Genomic DNA, 14,392 nt, shown 5'->3' on the forward strand with positions numbered 1-14,392 from the left:
TTTTTATGGATAACTTTTGAACTACTTATCGAAACTTCAAAAAATTCAATAGCGATGTATGGGAACCTAAACCAAGTCGAATGCAACTGGTTCGATCAAAATCGGTTCAGCCAGTGCTGAGAAAACTCAGTGAGAATTTTGGTCACATACATACATACACACACATACACACACACATACACACACATACACACACACATACACACACACAGACATTTGTTCAGTTTGCGATTCTGAGTAGATATGTATACATGAAGGTGGGTCTAGGAGCTTTTAATAGAAAGTTCATTTTTAGAGCAGGATTATAGCCTTGCCTCAGTGAGGAAGGCAAAATGAATTTGCAAACGAAAATAGTTTACACACTTTTTGATAAAGGGACTCCATTTCTGATTTTTTTTTTTGAAAAGTTCAGAAAATTTGCTATAAAATTGTCTAAGAGACATTGAAAATTGGACCTCTGGTTTTTAGATACAACGGGTTAGTGACAAAGAAACAGGAAAATTGTAGTTTTCTAAGTCTCACCCAAACAACCCTCCATTTTCTAATGTCGATATCTCATCAACTAATGTACCGATTTTCAATGTTAAAATATGACACATTCGTGAAATTTTCCGATCTTTTCGAAAACTATACTTTTAAAAATTTGAATCAAGACTAACATTTCAAAAGGGCCACACATTCAATATTACGCCCTTTTGAAATGTTAGTCATGATTTAAATTGAAAATACTGTTTTCAAAAAGATCAGAAAATTTCAAAATATCTGTAAAGTACTTTTCGAAAGCAAATTCAATTTATCATTAAAAATTTTATAATTTTGTTTGTATGAAATTCTGATTCTTTTTTCAAAAATCACTATTTTAAAAAAATCATAACTCGGTGTCAGATATGTTGAGTATACTTCTCTATGGCTCAAAAGTTGCGGGTTTTTTCCTCTAAAACATTTAAAAAAATCTCGAAAATAAAAAAAAAATGCTTATTTTGGGAAATAAAGTTTTTGTGAAAAAAGCAGGGCTGCGGAGTCGGGTCATATTTCAAACGACTTCGACTCCGACTCCGACTCCGGCTTTCTCAAATTAGCTGACTCCGACTCCGACTCCGACTCCAGCTTTCAACAAATGGTTGGCTCCGACTCCGACTCTACATGTTTTTAAATGTCTCAAAAGTTAGTTAACTATTATTAGTTAATTATTTTTAAAACATTGATAAATAGGATTATTTAAATACTCTCTAAGCGTCATGTTTTTCTCAAGAAAAATAAGTTAAGTAAAAGTAAAGTAAAGTAAATAAACGGAAAAAAGTTTCTAGGTTACAAGTAAGTAAATTTGGATTTACTTGCTCAACCTCAAATTTGAAAATATTTTTTTCAAAGCTAATAAATTTAAATATTAAATTGTTATTTTTGAATGAATAACTAATAGAAATCTCACCTTAATGCTCTATTGAACATTCAAATTCAATTTGCTCACTTTCAGGCTGACATTTGTAAGAAGCACAATGACAGGCATCTTGTTTTTTAAATGAAAATTTAAAACGGAACTTTTTTTTTATTTTTTTTAAGACGTACATGGACATCACGCCATGGCTGAAGGAGATTATTATTGCAAATCAATGTATCTAAACAATTTCTTCGTGGAAAGGACGCTAAAGATGTCCTTTTCAAATATCTGTGACATGAAAAATATTTAAACCTGGAAATTTTCAATTTATTTTAATTTTAAAATTTTATATACTTTAAAAAGAAGGTGCACGACACTTCGTGAATCTTCACCTAAAACGAAGCTTTATGGATGATCTTGCGCCTCCATCAAAATATATGAAAAAACTTAAAATATTATAAAAAACAAATATCCACAAGTAAAATATATTCTAGTTCACAAATATTTCATTTTTTAAGGTACATTGATTTGGAATGAATATCACCTTCCGTCATATTGGCGGAAGACATACAGTATGAGAAAATTCGTACCAGTTGATAATATTTTGATTCTGTGTTTTTTATTTATAATATTTGAAAAATAAATTAAAATCCTATATTTTGTTCTATACATTTTTTTATTAGTTCATTTTTGTACTGAATTCTTGAGATTTGTTCAACGATAATTTGCAACGATATCAAAATAGTTTACCTAAAATCAACATCAACAATCAATGATTATTTCAAATTTGTTGCAACTTCTTTTGACATTTTTTGTTAGTTTAAATTATTTTAAATGCAACACTTTGATTTTCTTGTGCTCAATTATAAACAAAATGCGCATGTTGAGTTCCAAGTAAGAGATTGTAATTATCGTTGATTATTTGTTACAAAAGTTAAATTGTCAGTGACTCTTTTCGATCTGCAACAACAGTGATTACTATTTATAATCTTTTTATGTACCTCGTAATTTTTTCCTAAAAAATGATTTAACTTAAAACCTCTAAGACATTCGCTATCGGGGTAAAAGATGACTTTGTGTGTACTTTTTTCAGAAATAACTGGATGAAATTTGGTCAAATTTGAATTGAAAAGGGAACATAAATATAGTCTGACTACATAACCAATATTTTTATTATTATTTTTTGAATTATGATGCTACATACTTGGGTAAGAGGTTATCATTTAGTGATTATAGTGTAATAACACAATTAGAGCTTTTCAATCACAATAAAAAGCTTCAAATACATAATGGCATCTGATAAATCAATTAAAAATATAAGTTGTTTTGTAAATTAAGCTGTTATATAGGAAATATTGAACAATAAAAAAACATATTTTTTGTTGAATTTAAGATAACTCCGGCTCTGACTCCGACTCCGGGTTATCAGAAATCTTCGGCTCCGACTCCGACTCCAGCTTTTAAAATTTAGCCGACTCCGGCTCCGACTCCGACTCCAGCTGTTCGAGTTTTGACGACTACAACTCCGACTCTAGGTCCCCAAAAAGACCCGACTCCACCGATTCCTGCTCCGACTCCGACTCTGACTCCACAGCCCTGAAAAAAAGTTTATTAATAAATCGGCAAATTTTCTTTTCCGTATACCTATTTTTTCTCAATAGTTCTTAACAATACCTACAACTTTGCCCAAGACACCAAATTGATCAGATAATTCCTTGAAATTTTTCAGCTGTTTAAATATATATGTACCAATTTTGTATGGACAGCTGCCAAAATTGTATGGAGACTTGTATGGGTGAACCAATGCCGCAACATAGCTTCTTTGGTCATAGGGAAGGCCCCCACAAAGTCTGAGCCAAATAAAAAAAATTTCGTAGAGAATTGCTCTAAAGCTATATATTCCTGTTCTGAAAATTGATTTAAATAGGTAATCAAAAAACCTAACAAGTCAACAATTTTGAAGATTGACTACCCTATTTAATGTTAGGGCCACTTTGATATTATTTTTTTTTAAGTTCTATCTTAACTCTTACGATCACTTTATTGTGCAGAACAAAAGCAACATTTCGATGTCTCTGTGCTCTCTTATGCTAACTAGATAGGAAAACCAGCAAGCTTAGAAAAAGAAAGCACAGAAGCATCGATTTCTAGATGATTTCTTTCTAACTGTTTTGTATAACTGTTTACTTGCTATAACTTGAATAATAATTTTCGAACTGGACACTTTATTAAGGCTACTCAATTCTCGAAATCGTGAATTGTGTTCATGAATTTGAGAACCATTAACGAAAATATTCTCATATATAGTGCAAAATGCACCATACTTATCAATAAATTCCTTCGTAGTTTTGAAATTCATGAACATAATGGACGATTAAGGGAATTGATTTTTTTTATGTGTAAAATAGTACATAACGAAGAGCATCAATTTGCAGGATAATATCTTGTTTTGAAATTTTTATTCCTTCACATTTCGAGTGAATAATAATGCAAATGAAATGTTATTTCAAGATAAAAAATTTCACACGCTTCCACCCACCTCATTTGGAGCTTCCCAATCGATGAGGCCCATTACCATCTAAACTCCTAAGCTCGAGAAAAAGGGGGAGTTTCCATACAAAAGCCCCCATTTTCTCGAGCTTGGTAGTTTAGGTGTTAATGTTGATAGGACTCCAATACAAGTGAATTTGAACTATAAATTCGCAGAATCATTATCGTGATGACCTTTTAACCTGCTATGAAATAATTATTGCAATAAGGTAAAATAATAAATTTCCAAAGTATTGCGTATCAGCTACGATTTTAATCCTTTATCATGTGTATGAATGCACTTTTAAACTCAAATTTTGGACTAGCCGTGTGTGGTTCGTGATTCGCAAAACATAAAATTTCTGTTCCACTAAATCAGAAACCAAAAAAATTAATTAATTTTGGAATTGTATATTTTTCAAGAGCATAGATTCAGCACCTCCCAAGTTATGGCCACCTTAATTGAAGTTTATCAGTTTTATTAAGGCCAATGAGGCTAAGCACAGTAAATATAAATCATATTTTCTAAAAAAATAAAGATTTTCTTAATATTTTTTGAAATGATTTTGTTACTTTTGATATTTAGTTTTGTAGTAGAAGCCATCGTCGATTTCTCTGGAACGACGCAACATTTTTGCAATCTTTTGAGAGCAATTTGTAGATTTTGTTCAGATCGTCAAAACGCTTTTTGAAGATTGCAAAAATATTGTATGGTTTTAGAGAAATCGACGAAATAGCGTAACTCCACCGCGTTAAAAAAGGTTTCTCTGTACACAACAAAAATATTCTCACAAGATCGATTTCCTTAAACATTTTTCAACTCATCTTCGCAACGACCTCATCATCTCATTAGCGCAATATGCTTCAAAGTTAATCGTCCACCCAACTCTCCCAGCATCACCAACAAAAAAATCTCATTCTCATTGTCACTCTTTATTCTTTCGCTCCCTTTCCTTTCCAGCGATCCCGCAGACCCCCCCAAACCTTCAACGATGCGCAGTGAACCGCCGGCCGACCTCCCACCGCAACGCCCATAACACCCCGTAACGCACGCACGCAATGGAAACCATCAAAACGCTGCTGCTGCAGTCGACCCCCTCCGCCGGAGGTGTCCCCCCACCACCACCGTCCAGCAGCAGCTGCAGTCCCAACAATGACGACCTGCTCATCAGCGAGCCCGACTTTATCCCGCCCCTCCCCAAAACGAAGCAACCGCCGGTCATCGTGGGGGTCGCCGTCAAGCGGACCCTGCTCCGCGGGGAGGTCCCACCGCCGCCAGCTAGCCAGATCGATATCCTGGAGCAGTGGCACAGCGACATCTTCGACTACCCGAAGAAGGACGGGAACGACTGCAACAACAACAATGGCGAGGTTGTTGGGGTAGATAACGATGGGGTTGATTTGATTGATTTCAGCACGGAGATTGAGGCGAGTCCGGTGCAGAACGTGGCGAAGCCGAAAGTGAAAAAGGTAACGTTCTTGCTGGAGGAGGAGGAGGATGATGGGGATGGGGAGGAGGAGGAGGAGGACGAATGTGTAACAAAAGAAGGTGAATGGGATGTAAGTGATACCGTTGAGGTGTGGGAGGAGGAGGAGGAGGAGGAGGTCGGGAGACCTGCTGGTAATGAAATATCAACAGAGACTATGCAAACAGATGACATTGTTTCTATCGGTGACGATGAAGACGTGGGGAAGGACTCGGTCCAGTGCGCATGCTCGACTCTCGATGACGGTCGTCGCGACTGCCAGCATCTTGCTGCGAGAGGAGGCTGGGATGATGTGCCAAAATCAGTGGTCGACCCCCGCGCCAGCGGGGACAGGTCTGCCGTACCGACGGCCAGTTCCAGCACCAACACACTGACGGAGCTGCTGGTGCTGGTGAATTCCGATACAGCACCACGACGGAACGGAGAGAGGAAAATCGACGAACTGGAGAGAAGTGCAAGCAGGCAGAACGCATGTGCAGAAGCTGGCAACGCTGGCCGGAGGAGGAGGTTGGCCAGTGAATCGATCGATGCCACCGTGAACGGAAAGGACCCGTCGTCGTCGTTGCTGCTTGTTGACATCGGTGAGGAGGACGCTGGCAGCACTGGCGCCGTGACCCGAACTCCCAAACCCGAAGCGGAGCGGAGAATCGACGAAACGGCTCACGGCCAGCACAGTCCGCGACCGTGCGCCAAACAAGTAGAAAATGTTGTAACGGCAGCACCTCCGAGCAGGTCCGTGGAACAACAGCTGGAACAACTTGAACAACGGCAGCACGAATCGCTCCAGTTGTGTGAAAAATCGATCCAAGTGCCGTCGCCATCCCGTCGTCCGGAACAGCCTCGCGGAAGCGCCCCAGCGACCTCGTCGGACAGTGAGAGTGAAAACTATTATGGCACCTGTTCTCCGTCGCCACCGCCCCCGGTAGTGCCCCCCAGCCAGGGTGGGATTCCGCCACCGACCCAGTCGTACGGGCTGAACGTGGAAGTGACCCTCAACGCGCACATCAGTGTGCATGGATTAAGTGAGTTTGGATTTTTCGCGGCGGAACGCGGCGCTGAAGACCCGTCCGGTGGAGGTCAGACGGAGAAGGTTCTGCGGGACAGTGCCACCAACACTGGGGGGAACAACAACGTGACTCCGTCGAGTGCGGACAGTGGAATTATTATCATCGACGATGACGGCGATGAGTGTGGTGTTCAGGAAGCTCCGGAATCGCAGGAAGTGGTGGTGATTGAAGATTGCTTCGAGCGGAAGCAGCAGCTCGAGTGTCGGGACCAGGATACCCAGACGTTGAACGGAAGTTTTCCTCAGAAGAATACCAGTGAAATCAGTGTGCAAGTGTGTGCAAATGGCGATTCTGACCTACGACTCGACGATTCTAGTGTGAGTGAGTCGGAAATAGACGAACGGAAGGATCTGCGCTTCCTGACCAAGAACACGGACCAGTATCTGCGACCTCCGCTGAACTTTCTCAGCGAGAAGCACGAGTGTTTTGAGGCCAGCAATCGGCTGAAACGCCTCGAAGAACGGTTCCGCGGATTTGCCTACACGAAAAAGCTATTACGTGAATCCGCTGCCAACAATTCCAACGGTGGGGGGCAGAACCTTTCGTCCTCGCTGAGCTCCCTGTCGACGTTGCTGGCAGATTGTACCACCAACACTAGCGCAGCCTCCCAAAAACAGCCAGCATCGTCATCGTCATCGACGGCCATCGATGCTGTCAGCTCCCAAACTGACAGCACCTTCGTGCCATCGTGGAAAACATCCTCGCTCAGCTGCCTCCAAAGTAGTCCCGACAACGATGTCCGTCTGAATCACGTGGTTCCCAAGCCAGCGCCAGTTCTACCACCGTTGACATCCTCCCTGCTCTCCCTGTCCGCGTCCTCTCTGCTCTCCCTCTCCTGCCTTGACCAACAACGTCAACAGCAGAAGCCCCAGCAGGACGACTGCTCCCAAACAACCCAAAACAATAAACCCAACACCCCCCGTAACCACCTTTCCAAAGCATCCTCCCTGCCCTCGCTCCTACCCCAGTACCTCTTCCCAGCACCCCCAACCCGAACCCCACCAAAACCACCCCAACTCCCAGAACAAGTTCCGGAAGAAGACCCCCCAAAACCCTTCCGACCACCCCTCGCCACCCCGGAATCGAGCGTAGCCTCCGAGGAGATCTGCACCATCTTCCCCGGTGGAAAACCTCGCGTCCAAGACCCCCTAGAAGTGCTCGAACCCACCCAACTATCCGAAGACTCCGACGAAGAGGAAGAAGACCCCGACTGTGAAGAATTCCTCAACCTCGAGAAGCTCCTCGCGGCGGATCCGCACACCAACTGCGAGTTCGACACGCGCCACTTTGCCCAGTACGAACCGCAGGTCTACCAGATCAAGTACTGCTATGACGAGCTCGAGGAGGAGCTAGAGGGCGAGTCGGCGACGAGCGTCGGCGGGCTGCTGATCGGTCCGCCCGAAAGTGTCAGTGTTTTGAGTGCAACGAATCGTGAAGAAAACGAAGAAGACGGGTGCGCGTGTGTGATCGAGGCCGTACCGATCTATCGTACGTTACCGCTGGTCGAGATGCGCGAAACGACGGGGACCCTGCGGGGTCTGCTGAAGAAGCCAAATAGGCCCCCACCGGTGCGGAAGAACCGGGTAGTGTTTGACGAGACGCGCAACGAGTTCTTCGAGGCGGACTACATCATCCTGATCCGGGAGGATTGCCCGTACGACGAGGAGGACGAGGAACCGTGCACCTGCGGCGAACACGAGCTCGTTCGAATATGTTGTGACGAAGGCTGCAACTGCGGGTACACGACGGCGGCACCGGCGGACGACGGGCGGACGCCACCGGTAAGTGTCGGAGAATGAAAATTAACACATTTAATGGGGGGCTTGATTGAGGCATTTGTTGTTTTGGAGGGGACGCTTGGTGGGTCACGCAAGGTGTCAAGGATTATGCGTCTCCATCGAAATTTTCTCTGGAGCCTAAACTCGTCGATTCAACGGCAGGAAAATGTAAACAAAAACATAAACAAATTGGCCATTATCTTTTGCAAGCAGAACATAACCAAACTTTTCGACACCCTCGGCAAACGTAAAATCAATACAAATTGCTGATCTTTTTCCGGATTTCTCCCGGAAAAGATCCGGCAACAATTTTGTATGGTTTGACGTTTGCAGAGGGTACCCAAAAAAGGTAAACAAATCACCCCTACTCCAACTATTCATGGGCGTAATTTTTGAATGAACCCAAAAGACAGAAAGCGTAACGTTAGTTCCCGCTGCGGCCGATGTAAAAATAAACAAAGTTGGGGACGTGTTCAATAGAGGAGAAAATCGTGACGTCAGAAATGAACTCAAATCACTCAAAGTTCATTTTGTGAGTGACTTTAACATTTTGGCCTAGTTTGACAGCTACCTCGTTCCCAGGTTTTCTGTGGGAGAGAAAAGGAGGCGAATACTTTTTGAAAATCATACCTGTCAAAATTCCTAGCCTCAAAATTTTGTCGCGAGTTGCTTTTCTCCTCTATACCCTTGCAATGACATGAAAAAATAAACAACCAGAAAGTGCTCGAGAGAGAGAGAGTGACAGTTACTATCTTGAAAGAAACTTCATCCAAAACTTTGAAACCTCCAAAAATGTAACAAATTAATATTCAGCAATTTTCTCGAAATTGATTGATTTGATGAAATTTTGATAACTCAATTTTTTTAACTGGCCAAAACTTTATGGGGTCCAAAAAAACAAAACAGCCATTCTGCATATTTGGTTCGCCCATAAAATACTTCAAATACTGACAGCATTCCGTATAAAAATGCTACGCAAATACTAAAAAATCTGTGTCTCGAGAAGAGACATGAAGAAGCTCTTGAATGACGTTTCAAATGTTTTTTAATTAAAAAATTAAAAAAAAGAATAAAAGGAAGATTTTTATTTAAGAATAATAGTCATGATTTTCAGAAAATATTCAAAATGCGTGACACATGATACATACAAATTGATTTTTTTAAGTTAATCAAATTTGCAATCGAATATCAATTTTTTATAAGAGCATAGTGACCACTCAGATCAGGAAAGTTGGGAAAAAGTCGGGATTTCGTAAATCGCCAAAAAAGATCGATAATAAGTTGAGAATTTGTGGTTCTTTGTCAAAAGTCGGGAAAAGTCATTACAAATCGGCCAGATTTGCCCCAAAGTATGATGTTTTGATTAAAAAATGATGGATGTTTCGATACCCTGGCCAAAGGAAGTTGTCTATTTAGGTCTCATACTTGACTCGAAACTTTTGTTTCGGCAGCATGTAGACAAAATATTGAACAAGTGCAGCATTCTCATCAGGTGCTTGTACCTTTTAATTAACAGAAAATTAAAGCTTTCTTTGCAAAATAAGCTAGCAGTTTACAAACAAATAATTTACCCCGTTATTGAGTATGCAGTACCTGTTTGGGAGTGTTGCGCTAGAACTCATAAATTGAAGCTCCAGCGTGTCCAAAACAAGGTACTCAAAATGGTTTTGAATGTTCCTGGCTGGACAAGATCAAGTGAGGTTCATGGATTAGCAGAAGTTAAAATGTTGGATCAGAAGATTCAAGAAAAATGTTTGAAATTCAGGGAAAAATGTGCTTTTTCTGAATACCCCTTGATTCAAGGATTGGTTTAGTTTATTGTAAGTTTAAGTTAGTTTTAGGTTAGGTTATGTTTTCTTAACATTTTTTTTCCTCATTGTACCTAGTGTTACAAAAATGATAAATCATATACTTTTAAAGTTATGAAAATGAACAGTGCTTAAATCACGAAAAGCAAACTACAGCTGACCACTTGTTATGTAAACCACATGTAATTATTATAAGACAGATTCAATAAAGTATATTTAATTCAAAAAAAAAAAAATCGGGAAAAGTCAAGAATTTCAAGCAGGCTTGCTTGAAAATTATTGACGTATTTTCTTACTCTTGAATAATTTTGTTTTATTTTGTTCTTTTTTTCAATTCAATTGAGGTAAATTTTTTTTGAGAACTTAACATAATATTTAGGTTTTCTATGATGTTATTTTTTTTTTCTTTTAACGAATCAAAAGATATAGATACAAAGAAACTTTAAACAAGAACAAAGCTGTTACAAATCAAAATTTCTAACACAGCTAAATATCAATTTGGCTAGTCTAATGTTAATTTTCTAATTAATTTTACCACATAACTTAAATGTTAAAATATATTTCGAATCGTTAAACTAGAACTTTAAAACAGTTTTTTTTTAGGCAAATGTTTTAAATGTAAAACTGAATTAACTTAGTAATTGCAAGCATTTTTCCCAATTCTTTGATTCTAGTAAAAATTTGTTTACAGGCATGGTTGAAAATTGATATTCACTATCGGTTCACTGTCGGTGTTGAATGAGAAAAAAATAAATACTTAAAAATATGATTAAATTAAAAATATGATTAAATTACAAATTTTGAATTTAGGTTTAAAGAATCTGTCCCTTCAAAAATTTCCGTAAAATAAGAGATATTTCATGCCAGCTGTTAAAACTATAAGTTTCTTCAAAATTAAATTGACCGAGATACTGGCAACATGATTTATTTATGACCTTTGAAATGAAATGTAAAAAACCTCAAAATGAAAGGGGAAATTGTATTAACATATTTTTTTAGACTTCAGATTTTTTTTTATGAATGAGGACGTATATAAATTAAGTCATTCCTATTTTTGCCTCCTTTTTTTAGTTTTAACCGAGAAACAAAAACTGGATGCCGTAATCTGGGGCGAATCGGGACTACAGTCTGAATAGGGACAGCCGTTTTTAGAGCACTTAAAGCTTTTAAATTTGGAAATGGATGTACACATTTTGTTGGTCTGAGTCTGTTCTATCCCAAACCAACCAGAAAAATCAAAATATTGTGCTCCAACATGGTTAAAACTGCTGTCCCAATAAGCCCCATGTGTCCCGATTGACCCCAGTTTACGGTGCTTGGAATTAAAAAAAAAACCCTTGAATTTATTTTTAGACAGTGAGTAATTTGATTTTTTTTTCAAATGCATTGATTGGTTTCTACTTTAATAAAATTCCTTCGAATTTTCAAATATACATATTTAGATTTTTTATGTACAGATTGTTATTAGGGGACCATCCATGAATCACGTGGACAACATAGGGGCAATGTCAATGGCAATTGTCCACGACCTAAACATTTTTTTTTGTATTAACAATTGTCCACGAGGGGGGGGGAGGGGGGGGGTTACAGATTTCAGAAGTGTCCACGTGATTTTTGGATGGTCCCTTGCAATCATGTTCCAAAAATCAAATAAAATGTTTCCGACAACACTATTTGGTGTTGGTGAGATATATTTTTTTGCAATGGTAAATAACGTCATGATTCGAATTTCCCGACGCTTCGAAATTCGGACACCATCTTGTTTCATAAGTTATTTGGATATGAGTTTGCATAAATATTGTCAAAACTATATTATTTGATGAACTCTAACATCAACTTTCATTTCAAATATGTTTGGACGCTGTAGTCAATGCTAAAACAATTAAATTATTTGAAAATAAAAACATGAGTTTACCAAAACATTGAAATATTTCGTTGAAATATTTCATTGGCGTTCGAAGCACCGGGAAGGCAAAGCAGAAATTTATGGTTCTGATTTCCTTAAATTATAGCATTTTATATACAAAATAACGATTGTTTTGATAGTAACAGCTTATTTGAGACCTAAAGAATGCCATTCACATTTCAGTCCAAATTTGTGCGATTCATAAGCAAAATCGGGTGTCCGAAATTCGAATCAAAAGTGTCCGCATTTCGAATCAGCTTCTATCGTTGTCCGGGAGCACATCAAGTCATTTTAATGTAGAAATTCTGATGAAAAATGGTTCGAAAAAAAATCATGCATTCTCTTAAAATTGAAATTGAAATATTTGCTCGTAATGCCATGCTATGCTATGCTATGCTACTATTATAAAATTGAAATATTTCCGGATCATTGTGTGTGAGATCCTTATGTAATTTTTTTTAACAAACAGCTTTGTCGAAGACCGCAAAACGATCCGAGTAAACCCTGACGAGTTATATGCGAATAATAAAAGCCGTTTTTGTATGAAAAGATTTATTTTCACCAACTTTGACGATCTTAAGCGACCCTTTAAACTTTGATCGATTTGGCATAAAATTGGTGCGGTTACTCATTTTTACCTAAAGAATCGAGCCAAAGGGTATCCCTGATGACTATTTTTTCATTGTCACCCTACTGCTGATTGATTTTTAAAAGTTGGAATATCACATGAAAAAGGCGATCAATGATTGAATGATTTTCCATAAGCCATATCTTCAGTTGTTATTTTCTTACTCTTCGACAATGTCTTATAAGATTTGATCAATAACAATTTCTTACCTAAGTTTTGTGGATGTTCTTATTTATTTTCTTATTACCGATGGTCCTTTTTTCTGGTGTCAAAATCTGATATTTTGGCGAATTCGCTCGGTTTTTTTACACCCTAAAGTTTCTAAAAGAACGTTGATTTCAGTTATTTATTTTAAGATTCTCATCTGCATGTTTGCGAAAGAAAGTTGTATTCACCGCGAGTGCATTTTTTTCTATCGTTTGAAAAGCAAACTGTTCAAAAATTACGTCAAAAGTTGTTTACAATTGTTACACAATCCAAAACCTTAAAGCGACTGATATCTCTATCGAACCCGCAATCAACCAGAATTGCCATTGGCATTTGGCTTGCATAATACACGACACCAGCTCGCTCACGTCACCCACGTTCGGCCATATATTTCGAGCCACATACGGTGAAAATTCACAGACACACACACACACACCCACAATCCTCCCCAAGGATCTTGGGGGTGGCCTCTCAGCGCTACCACACCACAAGCTGACCACTTTAGTCCGATGGGGCCTAAATGGCGTTTCCCGATAATTTATTGCGGCCATAAAGACGCACACTATCTCACTTCCAATTTCCTTCCGACGATATGTCAGTTTGTACAACACACACACACACGCACGCGCGTATAGATAATGTATCAATGTGTGTCCTCCAAACTCCCACGCGAATTTCACACAAAACGGTAACAAAAGATTGACGCATTTTCCACTTCACACGTGCCCGCACACCTACGTGGGTCGGGGTCCTCCTTGCACGTGGTTTCTACCTTTGTGGTCTTTCTTTTGGGTGAGTTCATCACGGTCAACATGAAAAAGAACAAGTTTTTGAAAGTTTCAACACTTTGCCACCAGTTATGATAACGAAAAAATTTGAGCAAAATAAAAAGATCTGCCGAAAATGGGTCCTGTTACCCTAACCAGCGCCATTCGACTACACATCGACGTTGTCGTGTTGTCTTGTCGCACGTCACGTTATGACGAGTAAAACATGTAATGTAAACAATAACAAACACGTTTTGTTTGGTTGACCATTCTGTGCATTGTCCTAAAGTTTGGTTGAATTTGGTTGCTGGAGTCCCGAGTTATAATTACAAATGTTTACGGTAGTCGGGCTTGTACGTGTGTCAAACGCGTTCTGACCTGAAATCCCTTTGGCCAGTTGTCGCACTTACATCAATTTTCAGGGTGTGTCAAGGTAGCACGACAAGATTGATACTTCATTCATATGAAGAGTGGCAACAAATCACGAAGTTTTTTTCTGTTTTTATTGAAAATCTCAAGATTGAAATCAAATTTTGGGGACCTGTGAAGGTCAAAAGTTCAAAATGGACAGCTGGAAAAAAATGGCGTGCTTAAAACTTTTTTTTGCAAAATACAAGCGACAAGATAGCACGACAGCGTCGACATGTTAATAGCTCATCACTCACTAGTGCCCGAGAGGATGACGTTTACGACCTTCGTGGGGTGTGGCCACACGCCCTCTAGTCTCTTGTGACCGCCGGAGTGTGTCCTTCTTATCGGGTGGGTGCTATCAGACAGCGTGAATCGGCGTGATCCACGAGGAAGGCAAATAAAGATGTTGTGTAGCTGGTTTTGCGT

The 14,392-nt window shown here is 39.4% G+C and overlaps 1 protein-coding gene across 6 annotated transcripts in view; it reads left to right on the top strand.

The window, feature by feature from the left end:
- LOC120413919 (uncharacterized) overlaps positions 1–14,392 on the top strand; it is a 259,164-nt gene that overhangs the window by 73,847 nt on the left and 170,925 nt on the right. For all 6 annotated transcript variants that reach the window (XM_039574896.2, XM_039574893.2, XM_039574897.2 and 3 more), the window contains exon 3: positions 4,869–8,242. In XM_039574896.2, the coding sequence (XP_039430830.1) occupies positions 4,967–8,242 (3,276 nt within the window). In that variant the 5' untranslated portion in view covers positions 4,869–4,966. The remainder of the gene's footprint in view (positions 1–4,868; positions 8,243–14,392) is intronic.

The sequence above is a fragment of the Culex pipiens genome, chromosome 3 (assembly GCF_016801865.2).
Source record: "Culex pipiens pallens isolate TS chromosome 3, TS_CPP_V2, whole genome shotgun sequence".
NCBI lineage: Eukaryota > Metazoa > Arthropoda > Insecta > Diptera > Culicidae > Culex > Culex pipiens.